Source organism: Pecten maximus, chromosome 5 (genome assembly GCF_902652985.1).
Source record: "Pecten maximus chromosome 5, xPecMax1.1, whole genome shotgun sequence".
Taxonomy (NCBI): Eukaryota; Metazoa; Mollusca; class Bivalvia; order Pectinida; family Pectinidae; genus Pecten; species Pecten maximus.
Genome location: NC_047019.1, coordinates 1,909,103 through 1,922,572, shown reverse-complemented (window position 1 = coordinate 1,922,572; position 13,470 = coordinate 1,909,103). Strand labels below are relative to the sequence as shown.

At 38.0% G+C, this 13,470-nt stretch overlaps 1 protein-coding gene across 2 annotated transcripts in view; it reads left to right on the top strand.

The window, feature by feature from the left end:
* The window catches only part of LOC117326820 (mitochondrial glutamate carrier 1-like), a 47,611-nt gene extending 35,998 nt beyond the window's left edge, over window positions 1–11,613 (top strand). For both annotated transcript variants that reach the window (XM_033883556.1, XM_033883558.1), the window contains exons 7-10: window positions 2,099–2,283; window positions 5,449–5,551; window positions 7,240–7,315; window positions 10,869–11,613. In XM_033883556.1, the coding sequence (XP_033739447.1) occupies window positions 2,099–2,283; window positions 5,449–5,551; window positions 7,240–7,315; window positions 10,869–11,022 (518 nt within the window). In that variant the 3' untranslated portion in view covers window positions 11,023–11,613. The remainder of the gene's footprint in view (window positions 1–2,098; window positions 2,284–5,448; window positions 5,552–7,239; window positions 7,316–10,868) is intronic.
* Window positions 11,614–13,470: the final 1,857 nt, after the last annotated feature.

Here is a 13,470-nt window from a genome sequence, read left to right as displayed (position 1 = left end):
AAATAAGTCCAACACAAAGTGTAAGTGATTTACAGTAAACAATAACCATACTGTAATGCTCTTATTCCAGGATAATTGTGTTACAAATGATAGACTCTGACTGTATATTAAACATGTACATTGGTCTGTTACAGTGTGGGTAAATGATAGACCCTGACTGTATATTAACATGTACAATGGTCTGTTACAGCCCGGGTAAATGATATCTAGACCCTGACTGTATATTAAACATGTACATTGGTCTGTTACAGTGTGGGTAAATGATAGACTCTGACTGTATATTAACATGTACAATGGTCTGTTACAGTCCGGGTAAATGATAGACCCTGACTGTATATTAAACATGTACATTGGTCTGTTACAGCCCGGGTAAATGATATCTAGACCCTGACTGTATATTAAACATGTATAATGGTCTGTTACAGCCCTGGTAAATGATTGACCCTGACTGTATATTAAACATGTACATTGGTCTGTTACAGTCCGGGTAAATGATATCTAGACCCTGACTGTATATTAAACATGTACATTGGTCTGTTACAGCCCGGGTAAATGATATCTAGACCCTGACTGTATATTAAACATGTATAATGGTCTGTTACAGCCCTGGTAAATGATTGACCCTGACTGTATATTAAACATGTACAATGGTCTGTTACAGTCCGGGTAAATGATAGACCCTGACTGTATATTAAAGATGTACATTGGTCTGTTACAGTCCAGGTAAATGATAGACCCTGACTGTATATTAAACATGTACATTGGTCTGTTACAGTCCGGGTAAATGATATCTAGACCCTGACTGTATATTAAACATGTACATTGGTCTGTTACAGTCCGGGTAAATGATAGCCCCTGACTGTATATTAAACATGTATAATGGTCTGTTACAGCCCTGGTAAATGATAGACCCTGACTGTATATTAAACGTGTACATTGGTCTGTTACAGCCCGGGTAAATGATAGACCCTGACTGTATATTAAACGTGTACATTGGTCTGTTACAGTCCGGGTAAATGATAGACTCTGACTGTATATTAAACATGTACAATGGTCTGTTACAGTCCGGGTAAATGATAGACCCTGACTGTATATTAAACATGTACATTGGTCTGTTACAGCCCGGGTAAATGATAGACTCTGACTGTATATTAAACATGTACATTGGTCTGTTACAGTCCGGGTAAATGATAGACTCTGACTGTATATTAAACATGTACATTGGTCTGTTACAGTCCGGGTAAATGATAGACTCTGACTGTATATTAAACATTTACAATGGTCTGTTACAGCCCGGGTAAATGATAGACTCTGACTGTATATTAAACATGTTCATTGGTCTGTTACAGTCCGGGTAAATGATAGACTCTGACTGTATATTAAACATGTACATTGGTCTGTTACAGCCCGGGTAAATGATAGACCCTGACTGTATATTAAACATGTACATTGGTCTGTTACAGTCCGGGTAAATGATAGACCCTGACTATATATTAAACATGTACATTGGTCTGTTACAGTCCGGGTAAATGATAGACCCTGACTGTATATTAAACATGTATAATGGTCTGTTACAGCCCGGGTAAATGATAGACCCTGACTATATATTAAACATGTACATTGGTCTGTTACAGTCCGGGTAAATGATAGACTCTGACTGTATATTAAACATGTACATTGGTCTGTTACAGTCCGGGTAAATGATAGACCCTGACTGTATATTAAACATGTATAATGGTCTGTTACAGCCCGGGTAAATGATAGACTCTGACTGTATATTAAACATGTACAATGGTCTGTTACAGCCCGGGTAAATGATATCTAGACTCTGACTGTATATTAAACATGTACATTGGTCTGTTACAGCCCTGGTAAATGATAGACTCTGACTGTATATTAAACATTTACATTGGTCTGTTACAGCCCGGGTAAATGATATCTAGACTCTGACTGTATATTAAACATTTACAATGGTCTGTTACAGCCCGGGTAAATGATAGACTCTGACTGTATATTAAACATTTACATTGGTCTGTTACAGCCCGGGTAAATGATAGACCCTGACTGTATATTAAACATTTACATTGGTCTGTTACAGCCCGGGTAAATGTCGCTGCCAATGGAACAGGGGCTGCCTCCAAGTTAACTGCTATGAAAATCATCTCAACTCTACTGAAGGAAAAAGGCCTAACTGGCCTGTACCAGGGATGTGCAGCCACAATGCTGAGAGATGTTACATTTTCAGCCTTATACTTCCCTTACTTTGCTCATCTAAATGCCATGGTGAGATTTTTAGAGATTATAGTGAAAAGGCCTATTGGAATTGCTATCTTTCTTCTTCTGGGACGATTTTGTGGGTGCTTAATCTCTTGAACAGTAATAAATATGACTGTTGTCTACAGTGTCTGTTATAGAGCCTGGTATGAAGGTGTTATTACTTTTATGTTATCAAGTACATCAAAAATCCACGACCAGTACGGGGGCCGAGTGGTTAAGGTGTCCCGGCCAAGACTTTATCACTAGCCCTCCACCTCTTGGGTTGCGAGTTCGAAAACTCACGTGGGGCAGTTGCCAGGTACTGACTGTAGGTCGGTGGTTTTTCTCCTGGTACTTCAGCTTTCCTCCACCTACAAAACCAGGCACGTCCTTAAATGACCCTGGCAGTTAATAGGACCTTAAACAAAGTAAACCAAAAATCCAATATCACCACCATAATTTAATAAGTCAAAATCAAAAATTTAATTTTTAATTATGGAATATATGTTATAATAATGATAGGAAGCTTTGTCTAAAAAAGTTCCAACTTGGCTGTTTTCACAAAAGTTAATTATTACCCTTTTTTATTTCAACATTCAATTTTTTGTACTAGGATCTTACCTCTAACATGGGTAAATTTTGTTAGTCACACTTTTTAGCAGCAAATGGATACATGCAGTCCCGATGATAGTGGACTAAAGTGTACTTCGCGTTGAGTTTACAGTTTGATCATTCAACTATCCATTCCGGTGGGATGCCATGGGAAATAATACTAAAAGTCCCAAGTAAATTTCAACATTTAATAAACTTCTTTCAGACTTAACATGTAACAAGATTATGTATAAACAGAAGTAGGTAAATGCACCATATTGGCTCATATCCCTAAGCTGGGAGTTGTGAGGCTTATGCTACACCCAGTTATCGCCCTTTATAATCTGACGTAAAGGTGTATTTGATTTATTCCCGGTTAATTACTGTAGTCAATACATTGAAACTATTTACACTTTGTACAAAATATACAAGGCTAAAAGTCTGGTACAATATTCTAGACGTTTTGCTACGCCAATATCTTGAGTCTGGTTTTAATTTCCTCCTTCCCCAACCCACTAGCTAGGTTGGCTGAGTGACAAACTACATATGTACCCTAACTTTTTTATATTTCTAAACTTTCCCAACTTATATCTAACTTCCGGTCTGATCTGGGCAGTTCTGTTTGGATGCTTGCCCTTACATTATATTTGCCTGAAATTAGTCTCTTCTCTGATTTACGATGTCATTCCTATAAATGAATATAATTCCTATTTTATACTATGAGTAGACTATTAGCATAATGTATTGGAGCTGACATTCTTACTTGGGTTAGTAAGGGCTGGCCCTAACCAGACAAGCCGGAGTGGGTAGATATTCTACCCCATATTATAGTGGTGAATGGAGAGGCAGGGCCTCTCCTAAGCACTCGCCTGTCAGGCTGTTTTCGAGCCTCCAGACTAATTCGAATGTGCAATGCACAAGCTTTTATAAGACCCGCCAATGTGTCTGCATGCGGATGTGATTAGCGGGCTATGGACCAATCAGAATCTACCTTTCACACCTCGTTCCTACTTCCGGTAAAGTGGCCTACCCGGCAACGTGCCTAGCCTATGTGTAGAACACCCATCTTCGATATGGCTAATTTAACGGCTGTGGCTACTGAACACCGTCATAATTCAAGTTGGTTTCATCTCCGCTAAATAGCGAACACTCGCTTAGGAGCTGACAACTCCCGGTAAGCATGCAATCAACTCTGTTTATCGTCAGACCTGTGACCATCATCTACTTTCTGCCATGCATAAACTTTTCACATGTCAAACAGTCAGTGGGATTGAGCTGAATCATGCCTGAAATGATCCTGGGATAGTCCTGACGAGGTGTTGTTATTTTTCAGGTCTTTCCAAAATGCAAGATGGCCACCATAGCAGCCATCTTGAAAAACACATTTCAAACTTCTTCTCCAGTTCTACTGGTGCCACTTAGTTAGAAATTGATGAGGATGTTAAGGGAGGGGAGCCAACGAAGTGTTGTTAATGTTTCAGCCTCATAAAAACTTTGACATGGTAGTCATGGTGTCAGTCTTTTTGGTTGGTCGGAAAGTTATTGCAGTCAATTTCTGATGTTTTAGACTTGAGTTCTTGTTTTTATAGAATGCCAGCTATAGCCACTCCTAAGGTAAAGCAAATCATATTTTAATACAAGATATATAATATATAATAATATATATTGGCATTCGAGTGATATATACAATATAGTATATATTAATATATGGTATTCGAGTGATATATACAATATACAAATGTAGTACTCACTAAGTATATATTAATATATGGTATTCGAATGATATATAGTATATAATATATATTGGCATTCGAGGGGAATATATTGTTCTGCCTGCAGTATACTCTTGGTGGTTTTTAGCAAGCATCGGTGTCCTGGTGATGGGCTATCAAGTCGCTTGCACAAGTATGTCCACAAAACATTAACTGTTGGTTTTTTAGCAGGGGTCAAAGTTTACATTTGTAAAATGTGTAATTTTGTGAAATTTTTAAGCTTCTAAAAACTTCTTCTCAATAACCAAATGCACCCAATGTCATGGTAGTTGGTAAATATCATGTTCATGCTATCAAATTTGATAACATGATTGATCTTGACCCATGTTCAACTTCTCCAGGTGTTGTTTAGCTGAAAATTTGTAAGGAATGTTAAGGAAGGGAAGCCAACAAATGTTATTATTTATTGTAAAAACAATCTTGGCTATCCTGAACAATACCTATTTTGAACTTCTTCTCAAGTTTCACCAGTGGGATTCAGCTAACACTTACCTGAAATAATCCTGAAAAGGTTATGACAAAGTGTTGTTATTTTTCAGGGTGCATGTGGTCCAATATTCAATATGACATGCTAGCTAGCTGCCATGGAAGTTTAAATAGTGTATGTTTTGTGCCCTAACAAGCCTCGATCATTGAAGAAACAGTGTAATTCTGAAGTGATATATGGGGCCATGGTCTTACATGCATGTATTAAGAAACAGAAGAAAAGAATGTTTTAAAGATTTCTTGTAAAATGTGGAGAATCTAGCTGCAGTATCATCACTCTAAACTCCGGAACTGTATTTTGTACCAGGTTGATGTTATTGATAGCAGTAATATTTGATTCCAGGGCAAACGAAGAGAAAACAGTACAGAAGCTGTGTTTTATCATACTCTTCTATCTGGAATCATTGCTGGGGGCACCGCATCCCTTTTTGTCAACCCAATGGATGGTAAGATACAAATAAATGTCAGTCGATTGTAGTCCCAATGGATGGTAAGATACAAATTAATGTCAGTCGATTGTAGTCCCAATGGATGGTAAGATACAAATAAATGTCAGTCGATTGTAGTCCCAATGGATGGTAAGATACAAATAAATGTCAGTCGATTGTAGTCCCAATGGATGGTAAGATACAAATAAATGTCAGTCGATTGTAGTCCCAATGGATGGTAAGATACAAATAAATGTCGGTCGATTGTAGTCCCAATGGATGGTAAGATACAAATAAATGTCAGTCGATTGTAGTCCCAATGGATGGTAAGATACAAATAAATGTCAGTCGATTGTAGTTTAGCATTAAACCTATCTCCTCAACAGATTTACAATACAAAATACACGTATCTCATGAACTATCAACAGATTTACAATACAAAATACATGTTTCTCATGAACTATCAACAGATTTACAATACAAAATACGTGTATCTCATGAACTATCAACAGATTTACAATACAAAATACACGTATCTCATGAACTATCAACAGATTTACAATACAAAATACATGTTTCTCATGAACAATCAACAGATTTACAATACAAAATATGTGTATCTCATGAACTATCAACAGATTTACAATACAAAATACGTGTATCTCATGAACTATCAACAGATTTACAATACAAAATACATGTATCTCATGAACCCCTCAACAGATTTACAATACAAAATACATGTATCTCATGAACTATCAACAGATTTACAATACAAAATACACGTATCTCATGAACTATCAACAGATTTACAATACAAAATACATGTATCTCATGAACTATCAACAGATTTACAATACAAAATACATGTATCTCATGAACTATCAACAGATTTACAATACAAAATACACGTATCTCATGAACTATCAACAGATTTACAATACAAAATACATGTATCTCATGAACTATCAACAATTTTACAATACAAAATACACGTATTTCATGAACTATCAACAGATTTACAATACAAAATACACGTATCTCATGAACTATCAACAGATTTACAATACAAAATACACGTATCTCATGAACTATCAACAGATTTACAATACAAAATACACGTATCTCATGAACAATCAACAGATTTACAATACAAAATACACGTATCTCATGAACTATCAACAGATTTACAATACAAAATACACGTATCTCATGAACAATCAACAGATTTACAATACAAAATACGTGTATCTCATGAACTATCAACAGATTTACAATACAAAATACATGTATCTCATGAACTATCAACAGATTTACAATACAAAATACATGTATCTCATGAACTATCAACAGATTTACAATACAAAATACGTGTATCTCATGAACTATTAACAGATTTACAATACAAATACACGTATCTCATGAACTATCAACAGATTTACAATACAAAATACACGTATCTCATGAACAATCAACAGATTTACAATACAAAATACACGTATCTCATGAACTATCAACAGATTTACAATACAAAATACATGTATCTCATGAACCATCAACTGAGTTACAATAGCTAGTTCGTGTTTAAACTATATGATATGATAGTACTCTTTTAAACCACAAAAACTTTTTGATGAATTTCTGGTGAAGAAAACAGATTATTTTGCATTATTATGTATTTTAAACTGAACTCATCTTCATTTCAGTTGTTAAAACACGATTACAGACGATAGAGAAGGGAGCAGGAGAACAGAGTTATTCTGGTATTGTAGATTGTTTCAAGTAAGTCATAGTATGTTTTATTACCCCACTGTTACTGTGGTATTGTAGCCCCACTGTTACTGTGGTATTGTAGGCCCACTGTTACTGTGGTATTGTAGCCCCACTGTTACTGTGGTATTGTAGGCCCACTGTTACTGTGGTATTGTAGCCCCACTGTTACTGTGGTATTGTAGGCTCACTGTTACTGTGGTATTGTAGGCCCACTGTTACTGTGGTATTGTAGGCCCACTGTTACTGTGGTATTGTAGGCCCACTGTTACTGTGGTATTGTAGGCCCACTGTTACTGTGGTATTGTAGGCCCACTGTTACTGTGGTATTGTAGGCCCACTGTTACTGTGGTATTGTAGATTGTTTCAAGTAAGTCATAGTATGTTTTATTACCCCACTGTTACTGTGGTATTGTAGGCCCACTGTTACTGTGGTATTGTAGGCTCACTGTTACTGTGGTATTGTAGGCCCACTGTTACTGTGGTATTGTAGGCCCACTGTTACTGTGGTATTGTAGGCCCACTGTTACTGTGGTATTGTAGGCCCACTGTTACTGTGGTATTGTAGGCTCATTGTTACTGTGGTATTGTAGGCCCACTGTTATTGTGGTATTGTAGGCCCACTGTTACTGTGGTATTGTAGGCTCACTGTTACTGTGGTATTGTAGGCCCACTGTTACTGTGGTATTGTAGGCCCACTGTTACTGTGGTATTGTAGGCCCACTGTTACTGTGGTATTGTAGGCCCACTGTTACTGTGGTATTGTAGGCCCACTGTTACTGTGGTATTGTAGGCCCACTGTTACTGTGGTATTGTAGGCCCATTGTTACTGTGGTATTGTAGGCCCACTGTTACTGTGGTATTGTAGGCCCACTGTTACTGTGGTATTGTAGGCCCACTGTTACTGTGGTATTGTAGGCCCACTGTTACTGTGGTATTGTAGGCCCATTGTTACTGTGGTATTGTAGGCTCATTGTTACTGTGGTATTGTAGGCCCACTGTTACTGTGGTATTGTAGGCTCACTGTTACTGTGGTATTGTAGGCCCACTGTTACTGTGGTATTGTAGGCCCACTGTTACTGTGGTATTGTAGGCCCACTGTTACTGTGGTATTGTAGGCCCACTGTTACTGTGGTATTGTAGGCCCACTGTTACTGTGGTATTGTAGGCCCACTGTTACTGTGGTATTGTAGGCCCACTGTTACTGTGGTATTGTAGGCCCACTGTTACTGTGGTATTGTAGGCCCACTGTTACTGTGGTATTGTAGGCCCACTGTTACTGTGGTATTGTAGGCTCATTGTTACTGTGGTATTGTAGGCCCACTGTTACTGTGGTATTGTAGGCTCACTGTTACTGTGGTATTGTAGGCCCACTGTTACTGTGGTATTGTAGGTTCACTGTTACTGTGGTATTGTAGGCCCACTGTTACTGTGGTATTGTAGGCCCATTGTTACTGTGGTATTGTAGGTCCACTGTTACTGTGGTATTGTAGGCCCACTGTTACTGTGGTATTGTAGGACCACTGTTACTGTGGTATTGTAGGCCCACTGTTACTGTGGTATTGTAGGCCCACTGTTACTGTGGTATTGTAGGCCCACTGTTACTGTGGTATTGTAGGCTCATTGTTACTGTGGTATTGTAGGCCCACTGTTACTGTGGTATTGTAGGCTCACTGTTACTGTGGTATTGTAGGCCCACTGTTACTGTGGTATTGTAGGTTCACTGTTACTGTGGTATTGTAGGCCCACTGTTACTGTGGTATTGTAGGCCCATTGTTACTGTGGTATTGTAGGTCCACTGTTACTGTGGTATTGTAGGCCCACTGTTACTGTGGTATTGTAGGCCCATTGTTACTGTGGTATTGTAGGTCCACTGTTACTGTGGTATTGTAGGCCCACTGTTGCTGTGGTATTGTAGGCCCACTGTTACTGTGGTATTGTAGGACCACTGTTACTGTGGTATTGTAGGCCCACTGTTACTGTGGTATTGTAGGCCCACTGTTACTGTGGTATTGTAGGCTCACTGTTACTGTGGTATTGTAGATTGTTTCCAGTAAGTCATAGTATGTTTTTATTACCCCACTGTTACTGTGGTATTGTAGGCCCACTGTTACTGTGGTATTGTAGGACCACTGTTACTGTGGTATTGTAGGCCCACTGTTACTGTGGTATTGTAGGACCACTGTTACTGTGGTATTGTAGGCCCACTGTTACTGTGGTATTGTAGATTGTTTCCAGTAAGTCATAGTATGTTTTTATTACCCCACTGTTACTGTGGTATTGTAGGCCCACTGTTACTGTGGTATTGTAGGCCCATTGTTACTGTGGTATTGTAGGACCACTGTTACTGTGGTATTGTAGGCCCACTGTTGCTGTGGTATTGTAGGCCCACTGTTACTGTGGTATTGTAGGCCCACTGTTACTGTGGTATTGTAGGACCACTGTTACTGTGGTATTGTAGGACCACTGTTACTGTGGTATTGTAGGCCCACTGTTACTGTGGTATTGTAGGCTCACTGTTACTGTGGTATTGTAGGACCACTGTTACTGTGGTATTGTAGGCCCACTGTTACTGTGGTATTGTAGGCTCACTGTTACTGTGGTATTGTAGGCCCACTGTTACTGTGGTATTGTAGGCCCACTGTTACTGAGGTATTGTAGATTGTTTCCAGTAAGTCATAGCATGTTTTTTATTAGCCCACTGTCATTAGTTAGGGTGGGCGAGTCAGATCGCCCTACATCAATGGTTCATCATCGGTACATAAACAATCATTGTTATTGCTATTTCTTGAAAAGTTCTAAAGGAATATTCATCAAACTTCACTTGGTCCCTAGTTGTGCCCCTTCAATATCGAGTCTGATTGGGAAAACAAAATTGATGACAGACAACCATCTTGGATTTTAACAGTTGGAGTTTGTAAATGCTATTTCTGGAAAAGTATAGTACTGGAGAGATATTTCTCAAACTTCATTCACATGAAGGTTCCCGTTGGCCTGTACAGTAGTTGTGCCCATATAATTTTGATTCTGATTGGGGAAAAACAATGACTGACATCCTACTGAATTTACTGAATCCTACTATTGAATTTGGTTAAAGCTATTTCTTGGAAAATACTTAAGGGATTTTTACTCAAACTTCACATATAGGTTACCCTTTGTCTTGTGCCATTTTGATATTGAGCCTGATCAGAGAAACAAAATGGCCTTCTTAGATTTTGAGAATTGAAGATTATTATCATGCACTATTTCTTGAAAAGTACTGGAAGGATTATCCTCAAATGTGATGTGTAGGTTCCCTTTGTCCCTAGTTGTGCCAACTGAATTTAGATTTTTGATCAGAAAAACAAAACAGGTGGCCATATTAGATTTTGAGAATTGAAGTTTGTAGGTTCTATGTGTTCATGTTATCAGATTAATTAAGAGGAAAAAAAGATATATACATATATATATGTATAGAAAGTGGTTAAAAGCAGTAGTTCAGTACAATGTTTACAGTGCATTGTGTTTGAAATATAATAGAACGAGATACATAATAACTGATGTTGTTTTCTTCTCCTATTTTCAGGAAAGTGTACAAATATGAAGGCTTTAAGGCATTCTACAAGGGTGGCTTATGTCGGATCCTAGTCATAGCTCCACTGTTTGGTATAGCACAAACTGTATACTACATTGGGGTCGGAGAGTTCCTTGTCTCTACTGCCACTCATTCCAGAAATTAGGTTACAACCACATGTCTGCCCCACAGCAATACAGCGGAGAACTCATAACAGCATGGTGTTGGGCCTTACATTTACATGTACATAAGTCTCACTATGAAATGTCATCTTTCAGGTGCTTGCAAATATGGAATGATTAACATTAGTTTGTATCAACTATTTCAGTACAGTGCTATTTTTAGTGCCATTTTGTTTAACTTGTATAACAGAGGTTTTATGTTTTAAAGTACTACTATCTAACTTGTATAATAATTATTTGTTAAGAAAAAAGATACATGGTTTATTTTATTCATTTTTTGTTTGGAAAAAGTGTTGATAAGATTCATCACTGCTGCTAACAAAGTGACTTTACTTCTATATATATGTAACACCAGAAAGATGATTTTACATAATGTCATGTATTTGTAGTTAATCTAGAGAAATGGTAAACGACGTACAATCCAGTTAATGTGTCATTCCTGTATGAAGTTATTTGTTTCCTATTTTACATCCATGTTTAACTAATACGCTCTGATGACCCATATTGTAGAGAAGTAATTAGAGGTTTTGTACAGGCAGCAGTTCTGTTGAGTTACCCAGTTGGGGATAGTCAGGTGAGGCATTATTGTTTTTATTTATTTTTTTCATTTTATTTTTATCTATTTTTTTTTTTTTTTTTTTTCATTTAAGGATATTGTTATTGATGTAACACATACCTTTAACCTAAACTTGAATGACTAGTCTTTTGATACTGTGAACCTTGTACCTAAACTTGAATGACTAGTCTTTTGATACTGTGAAAACTGTTGAAGAACTTTTTAGTTTTCATGAAAGTGCTGAAATTATATGATTTATATTGATTTTGTTTTGAGTAGAGACATTTATTTTGCTAATGTTGATATATTATTCTATAACAAAGCCACTTTCAGCTATCTAATCCTTACATGTATACAACCGCATGCTCATGACAGAGGTGCAGTTAACTATGAAACATTTATTTCAAATTAGTTTTTCTCAATTATTACATTATTAAACAGAAATTTCATCAGTAGGAAAAAGGAATTTAACCAAATTGATCCTTTGATTTTATAGACACAATAAAAACTGCATTTAACATAAAAGGAACTGGATGAATTCCATTTGAAAAATGATTGTTCAAAATTGATATTTTCCCATATGGTACATACACTGAAATAATAGGTCTATTTACGATGACATATAATTATGATAGAGTTATCTTTGACTATATATCAGATGTCTAATGATAGAGTTATCTTTGACTATATATCATATGTCTATAATGATAGAGTTATCTTTGACTATATATCAGATGTCTAATGATAGAGTTATCTTTGACTGTCTAACATTACATAAGCAATATACACAATGTTGATCAATGGTGCTGGTCCATATATACACATTGTTAGCTCACCTGGTCCGAAGGACCAAGGTGAGCTTATGCCATACCGTGTCGTCCGTCGTCCGTCGTCCGTCCGTCCGTCCGTCCGTCGTCCGTCCGTCCGTCAACAATTGACTTCTTCTTCATAACCACTGATCAGAATTCGACCAAATTTGGTCAGAAGCATCCCTATGGGGTGGGGACTCAAAATTGTACAAATGGTGGGGCTGACCCCCCAGGGGTCTGAGGGATGGGGCCAAAAGGGGTCAATATAGCTATATTGATATAAACAACTTCTTCTCTGAATCCGAGCAATGGATATCACTCATATTTCCCTGGTAGCATCACTATGAGGTGGGGATTCAAAATTGTACAAATGATGGGGCTGACCCCCTAGGGGCCTGAGGGGCGGGGCCAAATGTGGTCAATTGGGCTATATTCATATAAACGACTTCTTCTCTGAAACCGAGCAATGGATATTGCTCATATTTACTTGGTAGCATCACTATTGGTTGGGGACTCAAAATTGTACAAATGGTGGGGCTGACCCCCCAGGGGTCTGAGGGGCGGGGCCAAAAAGGGTCAATATAGCTATATTGATATAAACAACTTCTTCTCTGAATCCGAGCAATGGATATCACTCATATTTCCCTGGTAGCATCACTATGAGGTGGGGATTCAAAACTGTACAAATGATGGGGCTGACCCCCTAGGGGCCTGAGGGGCGGGGCCAAATGTGGTCAATTGGGCTATATTTATATAAACGACTTCTTCTCTGAAACCAAGCAAGGGATATTTTTCATATTTGCCTGGTAGCATCACTATTGGTTGGGGATTCCAAATTGTACAAATGGTGGGGCTGACCCCCCAGGGGCCTGAGGGGCGGGGCCAACAGGGGTAAATATAGCTATACTGATATAAACAACTTCTTCTCTGAAAATGAGCAATGGATATCGCTCATATTTGCCTGGTAGCATCACTATTGGATGGGGATTCAAAATTGTCCAAATGATGGGGCTGACCCCAGGGGCCTGAGGGGTGGGGTCAAAAGGGATCAATTGGGATATATTGAT